Source organism: Neocloeon triangulifer, unplaced genomic scaffold (assembly GCF_031216515.1).
Source record: "Neocloeon triangulifer isolate White Clay Creek 2 clone unplaced genomic scaffold, ASM3121651v1 ptg000012l, whole genome shotgun sequence".
NCBI classification, from domain to species: domain Eukaryota; kingdom Metazoa; phylum Arthropoda; class Insecta; order Ephemeroptera; family Baetidae; genus Neocloeon; species Neocloeon triangulifer.
This window is the reverse complement of record NW_026775554.1, coordinates 18,700,256-18,711,859: the sequence shown is the minus strand read 5'-3', so window position 1 is coordinate 18,711,859 and position 11,604 is coordinate 18,700,256. Positions and strand designations below refer to the sequence as shown.

Genomic DNA, 11,604 nt, shown 5'->3' with positions numbered 1-11,604 from the left:
TGAAATCTCGTAAACGATTGGCTCGGTTTGTTTTTCTTTGACCTTGATGATTGATGACTCGATGATCGTCAATGCCGACTTTCGAGTTGCACCAACTCTCTTGTTGAGTTGCACCGCGTGGTTATCCTCAACTCGCAATAAACTTGTTAATTTCTGCGGAATTAATCAGTGAAATTGATTTAAATTCCTGCTAAAATGCTGGTGCTTTTTGAAACACCAGCTGGGTATGCTGTTTTCAAGGTGAGTGTTTTTGAAGCTGTCAAAATTTCGCCCAATTTTGAATGTGCGGGGGGCCAACACCACCGATGCCCATCATAAAAATAAACAAGCACCCAGCAAAAACACAAGTTTTTGTTCTACATAAATTATAATTAATTTTTTAAACAATAAATAATACACATAAAAATTGCAGCTCCTAGACGAAAAGAAACTTCAAGCGACTGACAACTTATTCAAAGATTTTGAGACGCCGGGAAAAGCAAGCAAAGTGTAAGACATTTTAGAGAATGTTTTTCAAGCGCCTTTCTTATATAATCATTTTTCCTTTTTTTAGGGTTAAATTGAAGCATTTCCACAAATTTTTGGACACAACCGACGCCCTTGCAGCAACGACGGCTGCCGTTGAGGGAAAACTTTCGAAACACCTAAAAAAGCTACTAAAAAAGTTAGTGGTCCAGGATGCTCAGGAGCAGCTTCTGGTTGCCGATGCCAAACTTGGTGGTGTCATCAAGGAGAAATTCGAAATCAACTGCATGACCAACAACTCCGTTCAGGAGCTGATGCGATGCATCAGATCGCAGATCGACGGCCTCTTGGGCGATTTTCCTCAGAAGGAAATGACGGCCATGGCTCTTGGTTTGGCCCACAGGCAAGCAAAGCCCTTGCAAACTTAAATTTTAATCTAACTCTTTTATCACACAGCTTGTCACGTTACAAGCTCAAGTTCAGTCCTGACAAAGTGGACACCATGATTGTCCAGGCAATTTCCTTGCTCGATGACCTTGACAAGGAGCTCAACAACTACGTCATGAGATGCCGCGAGTGGTACGGCTGGCATTTCCCTGAGCTGGGAAAGATTGTTACGGACAATACTGCATTTGTGAAAATCGTCAAACAAGTTGGTACGAAAGATGGGCAATTTTTTTTTAGAATATTTTTTACGAAAATTTCTCGTGTAGGAACAAGGGAGAAAATGCTTGAGTCCGACATGTCGGAGATCATTCCCGAGGACATTGAGGCCAAGGTTAAGGAGGCCGCTGAAATTTCCATGGGTACCGAAATCTCTGACGAAGACATTGATAATATCCAGATGCTCTGTGACCAGGTTTGTAATTGTGCAATTAAATGATTGTCTTCATAATCTAATTTTATTTCTGCTAATTATTCCAATTTTAAATATATGCGGCGCTTATAAATAAAATTTTTCTAGACGATCATTATTTTTTAATGAAAATCTGCAAATTGTTAACAGGTGCTGGAAATTACTTCATACAGAGCCACTCTCTACGATTACCTCAAGGCTCGCATGATGGCGATTGCACCAAATCTCACTGTCCTTGTTGGTGAACTCGTTGGTGCCCGCCTCATTGCTCACGCCGGTTCTCTCCTCAATTTGGCAAAATATCCTGCATCAACAGTGCAGATCCTTGGTGCGGAGAAAGCTCTTTTCAGGGCGCTCAAAACTAAGAGAGACACCCCTAAGTACGGTCTTATTTATCACGCCCAGATGGTCGGTCAAACAAGTACCAAGAATAAGGGCAAGGTAAATTAATCCTCTCCGTTTGTTTTAAATTGAGTATTAATCATGTTTTAAATTCAGATTTCTCGAATGCTTGCTGCTAAAGCTTCTTTGGCCATAAGAGTCGATGCTCTTGGTGAAGACGGAAACGTGGACTTGGGTGTGGAGCACAGGGCTAATTTGACAGCTCGTCTTCGCATGTTGGAGGAAGGCAATCAGAGGAGAATTTCTGGTGGAGGAAAGGGATCTGGCAAGAAGACGGAGAAATACCAATTTAAGAGGTTTGGTTTTTATCCATTCTTTTTTTTATTATTATTATTTTTGCTTAATTTTTATTTCTATTTTTTAGTGAGGTTGTCCAGTATCAGCCTGAAATGGATTCCACGATGCCAGTTAAAAAGAAGCGACAGTTGGTCGAAGAAGTTGGAGAATCTTGTAATTATTATTTCAAATTTTCTTTTAATTCTTATTCATAAATTTTTATTCCAGCCTCCCCTACGAAAAAGAAAGTTAAGGTTGAAGTGAAAGATGAGCCACAAGATGGAGAAGAAGGTAGTTTTTTTTTTATTTTTAGTTAATAGTTGTGAATTCTTACATTTTTATTTCAGTTACTGAACCAGTGTCTGAAAAAAAGAAAAAGAAGAAGAAATCCCATGTTCCTGCCGAGGAACCAGTGAAGGCAGAAGGTAACTGGGAATAATTATTTCTAATTTGTAGTTATTTATTTTCTTCCCTGTAGAAGAAGCACCAGAACCAGAGGAGGGTGAAAAGAAGAAGAAGAAAAAGAAGAAATCCTCAGTTGCACCTGAAGCCATGGAAACTGAGGAGGTAGAACAGGCGCCGGAAACCCCAAGCAGCGAGAAGAAAAAGAAGAAGAAGAAGAAATCTAATGTTGCTGACGAATAATGGGGTTGTCTTTTATTATCTTTCCTATTTTCTTACATTTTAAATACATAGTATCAAGTTACTATTGTGAAAAGAATAAATAAGACAAGATTTTTATGTTCACGACTAAAAGAAAAAAAGGAGTAATTTTTATTTTGAAGTCCCTACTCCTCCGAGTTATAATTGAATTTTCATTAATTCCGCTAAAATCTATTAAAGTATATTTTAAAAATAATAGTAGATCCAACAAGGAAATAAGGATGTGTGGAGTCTACATTACAGCGACCCCTTTGCTCTAGATGGAGAACTACAACCCTGTAAAAGTGTTCACATTCCACGCCCCTTTTCTTTTAATGAAAACAAACACACAGGAAGGAAAGGACGTGGAGAATTTGGATCAAAAATATTTTTTCGAAGGGCTAAAATAAATTTATAAAAAAATGGAGCCTCCAGATTCAGCTTCTCTCGATATCAATAAGCCTAATTTTAATCCAGAATTGTACATTCAGACAGTATTTAAGGTAACCTTAATTTGGAATCTTATAATTTATTTTTTTCTTCAACAACAAAATATTGTCGTCTTTTATCACCTAAATCATGTACCTTAATATAAATAAATTTAATTTTTCAGAGATGTTCCTTGAGAGAAGTGATGGAAAGAGAAGCATCGATCATAAAAGACACTCAAACGCTACATTCCGACATGCAGACATTGGTCTACGAAAACTACAATAAATTCATCTCGGCCAGTGACACCATCAAGAAGGTTGTTTATTTTTAAATATAAATTATTTTCCCATTTTATTTAATTTTGTTAATAGATGACAAACGATTTCAAAGAGATGGAGTCAGAGATGGATTTGCTGGCGGCCAACATGAATTCTATTGCAAGCTTTTCAGATCAGATCAGCACAACATTGCATGTAATTTAAATTTCGGCAAAATAATTATTAAAATTTATAATGGAAATCCTTGCATTTATTTTCAGGATACAAGACAGAAACTTACACAACTGTCGTCCGTTCACACTACCCTCCAGAAAGTGCAGTTTCTTTTCAGACTGCCGCACACATTGAAAAAGAACCTGGAAGATGGAAGTCTCACGGAGGCTGTTCAAAACTATTCAAGAGCTCTCGGAACTCTAAAAATGTATCACCAGAACCCATCATTCAGCAGCATACACAAGGAGTGTGACGAAATCATGCTTAGTGTGAAGGAGCAGCTTTTTGGCCAGCTGTCCAGCAAACAGGTAGTTTTTACTATATTTTGTTAGTTTTGTCTTATTTTCTTGCTTCTTTAGGCCACTCCAAAAGAATTGGCTGAGTGCGTGGAGCTTCTTTTATCTCTCGGTGAGCCAGCGCCGGTTTTGTGTGTTAAATTCTTGGAGCACGCCAGTGAGCGTCAAAGTGAGCAGCTCCAATCGATGGAGGATCACTTGAGGCTGCGGGACCAAGACGTCATTGAGTTTCTGGACATCGGCAGCAACGATTTCCTCAGCGACTTATGCTTGAACGTTGCCACTTACAATGAGCTCTTTGCGAAGAAGTGCCAAATTGAGGAAGGCGAAGATCCAAATGTTCTGCTTGCAAATTTCATCCAAGATGCCATGGACAAATACCTAGACTTGGTCAAGAGGAAGGTCGAGGACGAACAATCTCCTGGAACGGAAGCGACTGTTCTCGTCAGAGCCCTGGACCGATTTTATCGCAGACTTCAAGCAGCCTGCACTCTTTTGCCCGGTCCAAATTATGCAAAGTATGGTTTGCGGAATTAATTTTGTAGAAGTTTTTTTAATTTATTTTATGATTCTTGAAATTAGGTATGGTATGGAGGTTGTTGTTCAAGCTGGAGGCAGACAGTCTCAGATGCATTTGAAAAACATGCAGGCTCATTTTAAGGAGCTCCTCAGCAATGTGCGGCAGACGCTGGCAGCACCCAAATTATCTCTGACGCTAGAGGAAGAAAAAAAGAACCTCTCCAGTAGCAATCTGCCAGAGTTGTTGAACACCCTTGTAGCCGGCTCTGTGGAAAAGATCAAGATCAGCCTGCAAGATTTAAAAGTTAGCTTGATTTTAAAAAATTTGCAGTGGTTCTAACAAAAATTTTCAGCTTTTCCTCCAATCTGACTTGACCTTCAGCTTGAAACAACTTTTCAGAGCAAAATTCTGCTCTAGTGTGCGAGAAGACTTCTTGGTTGCCTTCATAAAATTCTTAATGGAAACTGCCTCCGGATTTTGTGTTCCCCAAACGCCACCTACACTGCTGCTTCTCCTTTCAAAAATGTGTCTGGAAATGGAATCAAGCACTGTTAACTACTTGGTAAATAAACTGGTTATATTCTATATTTTGAAAAGCATTTTTAAACTTTTATTTCCAGCTGAGTCAAACTGATGAAGAATTCTGCATTGAAGACGCAGCCAAACTGACGACCAAAAGCAGTCTATGCAAGCAGCTGCACGATTCCGCACAGAAGCTTCTCGACTACTTTGTGCGAACCCAGGGGTTGAGTTTGTCCCAAATGCTGAGAAAGTCTGTTGAGACGAGAGACTGGTTGAGCACCCCAGAGCCCAGGACGGTGCGAGCTGTGATGAAGAGGGTGGTCGAGGATGTGGCTGCCATTGAAATTTTGGTAGGGTCTTTGTACGAACAAGGCATACAACAAGAAAGGAGCTCTGATTCAAGTAGACGAACGCAAAGGTTTGCTAGATTTCACAAATGTTGATTTTTCATTATTTTTTTTTTTTTTTTATTATTTTGCAGGAAAAGAACTAATTGGTATGCTCCAAGCCAGATTGACTCGAAACTAGCCAGCAATTTGCAAAAACTGTTTTCTGAAAGAATAGAGATATTTTCATCAGTGGAACTATCCACTGTATCCATCATGACTGGAATCATCAAAATTAGTCTGAAGGTTTAAAATTCCTCCTTCTTTTGAAATATATTATAAACTTTAATTTTCTGCAGACTCTGCTTGAGTGCGTCCGACTTAGAACGTTTAGCAAGTTTGGTCTGCAACAAATCCAAGTTGACACACACTACCTGCAGATGTACTTGTGGCGCTTTGTTGAAAATGAAAAGTAAAATTTTCTCGTTGTCTTTATGAAAGAGTGACTAACTTATTTTGTTTCAGTCTGGTCCATTTTCTTCTAGATGAAATTTTGGGCAGTACCGTCCACAGATGTCTGGATCCAGTGCTGATGGAGCCAAGCGTTGTTGAGATGATTTGCGAGAGGGGTTAGAAAAATAGCAAAAGCATCACTAGTTCATTCCTTTTAAGGTACTGTTATCAAATTATGTTGTTTTGTATGCGTCGTTATTTATCAATCATGAGAATGACATTAACTGTGAAGAGCATGTGAAAAATATATTTGTCTTGTAACAAATTTGTTAGTTATCAGTTGGTGATGGTGCAGGGAACCCGTTATCTCTTATAATCTGAGCATAAGTGGCGGCCGACAACTTTCGGGTCCTGGGCCTGGTTGGGTCATTAAAATCAATGCCGTAAAGACCAAACTTGGCACTAGAAGAATAATATTATAAATTATAATCATTGAAAAATCCTTTCGAGAGATACTTACGTATAGCCGCCGGTCCACTCAAAGTTGTCAATAATGCTCCAGGCAGTGTAGCCGTAAATGTTGCATCCGTCCAGATTAATAGCTTTCATTAGCTCGTTGATATAGTTCTGTCAAGTGATCGATTATTTTCAACAGTTAAAATAATTTATTTTAATTATACAGTGTAATAATTTGATCTGTCGATATCATTTATTTCACCGTAGTCTGCAAATCCATTTTCGGTCACAATCAAACGCGGGTTGTTGTATTCATTCTTGATCCAATTCAGAATTCTTCGGAAGCCCCAGGGCACAACCTATATTAAAAATATTTTATTTTAATTTTTCTGGGAGATGGAGATATGAAATACCCTCAGCCAACCGACTGAAGAGGGGGGCCAAGAAGGATCTTGACTTTTGTACAGATCCTGGTCCTTGTCCCAGCTTGTGTAGTTTCCGTCCCAAACGCCGTACTCGATAAGCTCGGTGGTGTAGTGGTTAAAGCCAAAGAAATCGGAAGAACCTTTACATTTTTTTAAATAAATAAGAAGTATTTTAAGAAGATTCGCGCATGCCTTTAACATAATCCAACCAAGTTTGATTGAATTCTGGAAGCCTTGAAACGGGGTAGCCTTCCTCTGCACTGTGCCTTGCAACAAATTCCTTCATAACTGCAGGGTAGTCTCCGTCAGTGCTGAAAATCGGATGGGCAAACCATCCAAGCTGTAACGAAATTTTTTTCAAATTAATTTTATTATTAATTTATTTTTCTCGAAATTTTTTCTGCACCTTGAACTGACTTGCGCGCTCCGCGGCCTCAATGTCCTCTGCACTCTGCGATTTCGGCTCATGCCAGCCACTGTCCAATGTGATTCCACACTCGCCTGATCAGAGTTTTTAAAATCTGGAAAACATTAAAATTTTTTGTTTACCATTTTGGATTGGCCTGTAGTTGTCGTTGTAAATGTGCCAGGCGCGGGCGTGCGATTTGAGCTGGTTGTGCGCCGCGATGTAGTCGGTCTTGCCACTGCCCACTATACGGGGCGCGTTTGATCCGTAACCGTAACCCTGGGCCGCTTGCACCCACGGCTCGTTCAGGGTAATCCAAGACTTAACCTAAATAAATAATTTTTTATAAAAGTGAATAAAAATTTTTAAAAACAAAATGAACAAACTCTATCTCCGAACGTTTGGTACGCAAAGTCCGCATAATCGCCAAACAAATCCACGATTTCCTCACTTAACCAGCCACCGATCTCTACTTCCAACGGTTGAGGAAGATCCCAGTGATAAAGGGTCACCTAGATATAAAAAGACTCGTTAATTTTTATGGCGTCTTGGAAATTTCATCCCGCAAAGTAAATTGAAAAAACGGACTTACAAGAGGAGCGATTCCATTTGCGAGAAGAGCGTCGATCAGATTATTGTAGTAATCAATTCCAGCCTGGTTGATTTGATCCACCCTTCCAGTCGGTAGAATTCTTGACCACGAAAGAGAGAAACGGTAAAAATTAACCTGTAGAATTTTAAAATAGTAAATATGCACAATAATTAAATATTAAGATTCAATTTACAAAAAAGTGTTAAAATTTCCTTTTTTTTAAACAAAATATTTTTTAAACTTTTGTTATATCATCAAATTTTATTTTAATTTAGTTAACAAGTATTTAATTACTCCTGTCTCTTTGAGAGCTGCAACATCGTCCAAGTATTTATTATAAGAATCAGCGGCAACATCTCCAGTCGAATTGTCAAGAATGCTGCCGTCATAGAAGTGCGTCATAAAGTCCCAGATGTTTTCTCCTTTGCCTGAGTCGCGAATCGAAAATAAATTAAATACTCAACAAAGCCAATTAATCCGCACCATCTGCGTTCCAACCGCCTTCGATTTGGTATGCGGACGTGGCTGCACCCCAGATGAAACCGTCGGGGAAGGTGCCGTTGAGAAATTCGTCCTGGGCCGTGGCCATGCCCAGGAGACTCACAATTACAAGTAAAAACGGTTTACCTGAGGTCATTTTGGACAAGTGTGCAGTTTTCTTATTCGTTTATATCGTTAACGGCTGATATCAAAGTTCGATAATGAATAAGTCGTGTGGCCCAAACCAAGATAGAGTGTTAATCTCTGTGACTTTCAAAAATAAAAAAAAAAAACCTTTCCGAAAGCTCCATTAATTGTTTTGTAGAAATGATTAATATCTGCACTCTAGATTTTTTTTTAAACTTGAACTCGATTAGTGAGAAAAGAGCTTATAATTTAGGCTACTATTTCAAAGTTAAAAGCCGAATCGTACAAGATTATAATGGTTTTCAAGGATATTGTTAACCCTGGTACATATTCTTCGATCAAAATTGAAAAGGCAAAGGTGTATTTTTTTTCTTCTTATTTTTATATCTCAGTATATGTCATTCGTTGCACAAAATTTTTATGTGGTCTTTTGTAAATTATATCTTTTTGAATGTCACAGGAAAAGTTTTTATTTGTCAGTTGGTGGGGGAGCAGGGAACCCATTGTCAGCAATAATCTGAGCATAAGTGGCGGCCGACAACTTGCGAGTCCTGGGCCTGTTAGGGTCGTTGAAATCCACGCTGTAAAGTCCAAACTTTTGCCTGAAAATACAACTCCATTAGAATCATCTCAGTAGAAAAGATTTTTTTGAACTAACGTGTAGCCAGCTCCCCACTCAAAGTTATCAAGAATGCTCCAGGCAGTGTAGCCGTAAACATTGCAGCCGTCCAGATTTACAGCTTTCAGAACCTCGTTGATATAATTCTGTTAAATCATTTATTACTTTTGGTGATTGTTAGTTATCCTGGACAATTTTACAGTGTAATAATTGGATCTGTCAACATCGTTGATTTCACCCAAGTCTGCATATCCATTTTCAGTCACAAGCAAACGTGGGTTGTTGAACTCATTCTTAATCCAGTTCAGAAGACTGCGGAAACCCCAGGGCACAACCTGTTAAAAAAATTCATTTTTGCTTTCGGCGGATTTTAAAAACTAAGATTGTACCTTAAGCCAAGGAGCTGCAGAAGCAGGCCACGAAGGGTCTTGACTTGTGTTCAAATCCTGATCCTTGTCGTAACTTGTCCAGTTTCCATCCCAAACACCGTACTGGGCAAGCGAGGTGGTATAGTGGTTCAGGCCAAAGAAATCGGAAGTTCCTTAAGTAACTTTTTAAATTAAGAAAATTTCACAAATATTGATTGAAACCTTTAATGTAATCCACCCAAGTTTGACCAAATTCTGGCAGCCTCGAGACAGGGTAGCCTTCCTCTGCACTGTGCCTAGCAACGAATTCCTTCATAACTGGAGGGTAGTCTCCGTCAACGCTAAAAATTGGGTGGGCAAACCATCCAAGCTGTGATATCATCAAATCAATTAAAATTTATTCTTTGTTAATTTCGCCTCCAAAAGAAATATTTATAAAAAAAAGTCGCACCTTAAACTGCATACCGCGCTCTGCTGCTTCAATGTCCTCAGCGCTCTGTGAAATTGGCTCAAGCCAGCCACTGTCCAAAGTGATTCCAATCTCACCTGGAAAAATTTGAATAATAATAAATTTGATAAATGTGGAAACAATTTTGAAATAATACCATTTTGGGTTGGCCTGTAATTATCGTTGTAAATGTGCCAGGCGCGGGCGTGCGACTTGATCTGGTTGTGCGCCGCAATGTAGTCCGTCTGGCCACTGCCCACTATGCGGGGTGCGTTTGATCCGTAACCGTAGCCCAGACACGACTGTACCCACGGCTCATTCAGGGTGATCCAAGACTTAACCTGTTATATATTTTCTTATATAATACATTGAAAATAAAATATTAAATTGTTGAACAAACCCTGTCTCCGAAACTTCTGAAGGCAAGGTCGGCATAATCACCAAACAAATCCACTATTTGCTCACTTAACCAGCCACCAAACTCATCTTGAAGAGGTTGAGGCAGGTCCCAGTGGTAAAGGGTCACCTAAATAAAAGAGGCTTGGTAAATTATCAGTTATCAATTTTGGCGTTAAATCATAAATATTGCAACTAAATATTGTTGTTTCTGCTCATATAAATTTTTAACACTTAATTAAGAAAGAAAACCTACCAGAGGAGTGATTCCATTTGCAATAAGAGCGTCAATTAGTCTATTGTAGTAATCGATTCCGGCCTGGTTGATTTGATCAATCTTGCCAGTTGGTAGAATTCTCGACCACGCAATGGAAAAACGGTAGAAATTAACCTGAAAATGTTCAAAATTAGATATTTTTAATTATTTGTTAGTATTCAAAAATAAATCATTTTAATTTAAAGTTTGAAAGGAAATACCCCAGTCTCTTTTAGTGCAGCGATATCTTCCAAGTATTTGTTATAAGAATCAGCGGCAACATCTCCTGTCGAATAGTCCTGAACACCACCATCAAAGGCGTGCGTCATGACGTCCCAGACGTTTTCTCCCTTACCTGAGTGAGCCCCAAATCGAAAATAAATTGAAGTATCGAAAACAAAACCAATTAATCCGTACCGTCTGCGTTCCAACCGCCTTCGATCTGGTAGGCGGACGTAGATGCACCCCAGATGAAACCATCAGGGAAGGTGCCGTAGAGGAAGCCGTCCTGGGCCATGGCCAGGCCCAGGAGACTCACCAAGACGAAGAGGAGCGGCTTACCTGAGGTCATTTTGTACGGAAAACAGACGTGAAATGAAACTTTCCTCTTTCTTATATAATTAACGCGAGTTATCTTTCGAGATTTTGATAATGACCAGATTAACAAATTGAGACATATTTATGGAGTTTAACAAGCACTCGAGCCACTCACCGGCGCAGTTGATTGTTTGAACGTGGTTTCAAGTCCAAAACGCTTCAGATTACAAGGCTGACAGGCATAATTTACGGTGATGACGATAAGGAAGCAAACTGCCAAAAATCCAGTTGGAATTAATGCGGCGTAAAAGCGCCGAGCTGCTGCGGTTGTTATTGACGATTCGACGAATTAAATTCATGTGTGTGCTCAAAGTCAAGGCCGTTTTTTATGAGCTGCTGCTAAACGGGTTTATTAACTTTTTAATCTCTGGATGCGGGCGCATGTGGGAGTCGCTCTGTTAAATTTGCTTTTCTGACATTTCTCTCTCGTATATGCCGTTTCATATTTTCTGAAAGGCTGACGAGGAGTTTTGTAATAAAAGTGAGCCTTCTCAGCGATATATATGAAAATAATGCTTTTGATGGAATGCGGAGGATAAAAAAAGGACGCCTTACAATTGCAAAAGTGTGATCAAGCAGTTTTTTAAATCCTCGAATTTTATTCTTATTACGGCATTGCTATCTTCTGCCATCTATTCAATTGCAGTTTATTTCAACCTGTAGACTGAAGTTCCGTCATAAAATTTTCAACAAATTTTATTATGTTTTTTTCTTCTCAATTTTCTTTATTATG

The 11,604-nt window shown here is 39.1% G+C and overlaps 3 protein-coding genes across 3 annotated transcripts; 2 read left to right on the top strand and 1 right to left on the bottom strand.

Annotated features, from left to right (window-relative positions):
* Window positions 1–71: 71 nt before the first annotated feature.
* LOC132196754 (nucleolar protein 58) lies at window positions 72–2,757 on the top strand. Its single transcript, XM_059619606.1, has 11 exons — window positions 72–240; window positions 413–489; window positions 554–868; window positions 922–1,121; window positions 1,179–1,324; window positions 1,472–1,762; window positions 1,820–2,019; window positions 2,088–2,173; window positions 2,228–2,290; window positions 2,347–2,424; window positions 2,478–2,757. The coding sequence occupies exons 1-11, from the start codon at window positions 196–198 to the stop codon at window positions 2,642–2,644; spliced, it is 1,668 nt and encodes a 555-aa protein (XP_059475589.1). The 5' UTR covers window positions 72–195; the 3' UTR covers window positions 2,645–2,757.
* Window positions 2,758–2,963: 206 nt separating this feature from the next.
* On the top strand, window positions 2,964–6,006 carry LOC132196770 (vacuolar protein sorting-associated protein 51 homolog). The gene is made up of 11 exons (XM_059619633.1): window positions 2,964–3,144; window positions 3,255–3,389; window positions 3,445–3,546; window positions 3,612–3,872; window positions 3,924–4,378; window positions 4,443–4,683; window positions 4,733–4,942; window positions 5,001–5,320; window positions 5,384–5,534; window positions 5,588–5,700; window positions 5,754–6,006. Exons 1-11 carry the CDS (start codon window positions 3,064–3,066, stop codon window positions 5,860–5,862), a joined length of 2,178 nt encoding a protein of 725 aa, XP_059475616.1. The 5' UTR covers window positions 2,964–3,063; the 3' UTR covers window positions 5,863–6,006.
* LOC132196366 (lactase/phlorizin hydrolase-like) lies at window positions 5,933–10,976 on the bottom strand. Its single transcript, XM_059618946.1, has 22 exons — window positions 10,692–10,976; window positions 10,496–10,629; window positions 10,275–10,409; window positions 10,023–10,148; window positions 9,780–9,963; window positions 9,626–9,720; window positions 9,397–9,544; window positions 9,196–9,347; window positions 9,007–9,141; window positions 8,846–8,952; window positions 8,659–8,789; window positions 8,044–8,223; window positions 7,855–7,988; window positions 7,561–7,695; window positions 7,355–7,480; window positions 7,112–7,295; window positions 6,969–7,063; window positions 6,755–6,902; window positions 6,551–6,702; window positions 6,362–6,496; window positions 6,202–6,308; window positions 5,933–6,143 (listed from the first exon to the last, which is right to left on the bottom strand). The coding sequence occupies exons 1-22, from the start codon at window positions 10,843–10,845 to the stop codon at window positions 6,011–6,013; spliced, it is 3,030 nt and encodes a 1,009-aa protein (XP_059474929.1). The 5' UTR covers window positions 10,846–10,976; the 3' UTR covers window positions 5,933–6,010.
* Window positions 10,977–11,604: the final 628 nt, after the last annotated feature.

Excerpts from the sequence above, each read along its gene's own strand:
- LOC132196366 (XM_059618946.1), bottom strand. The coding sequence starts at position 10,845 with ATGACCTCAGGTAAGCCGCTCCTCTTCGTCTTGGTGAGTCTCCTGGGC. Across the intron at positions 9,964-10,022 it reads TCAGAAGTTTCGGAGACAGG|GTTAAGTCTTGGATCACCCT; the intron begins GTTTGTTCAACA and ends AATATATAACAG. Across the intron at positions 9,348-9,396 it reads TTGGGTGGATTACATTAAAG|GAACTTCCGATTTCTTTGGC; the intron begins GTTTCAATCAAT and ends AAGTTACTTAAG.
- LOC132196754 (XM_059619606.1), top strand. The coding sequence starts at position 196 with ATGCTGGTGCTTTTTGAAACACCAGCTGGGTATGCTGTTTTCAAG. Across the intron at positions 1,763-1,819 it reads GTACCAAGAATAAGGGCAAG|ATTTCTCGAATGCTTGCTGC; the intron begins GTAAATTAATCC and ends TTTTAAATTCAG. Across the intron at positions 2,291-2,346 it reads GCCACAAGATGGAGAAGAAG|TTACTGAACCAGTGTCTGAA; the intron begins GTAGTTTTTTTT and ends TTTTTATTTCAG.
- LOC132196770 (XM_059619633.1), top strand. The coding sequence starts at position 3,064 with ATGGAGCCTCCAGATTCAGCTTCTCTCGATATCAATAAGCCTAATTTT. Across the intron at positions 5,321-5,383 it reads TCAAGTAGACGAACGCAAAG|GAAAAGAACTAATTGGTATG; the intron begins GTTTGCTAGATT and ends ATTATTTTGCAG. Across the intron at positions 5,535-5,587 it reads TCATCAAAATTAGTCTGAAG|ACTCTGCTTGAGTGCGTCCG; the intron begins GTTTAAAATTCC and ends AATTTTCTGCAG.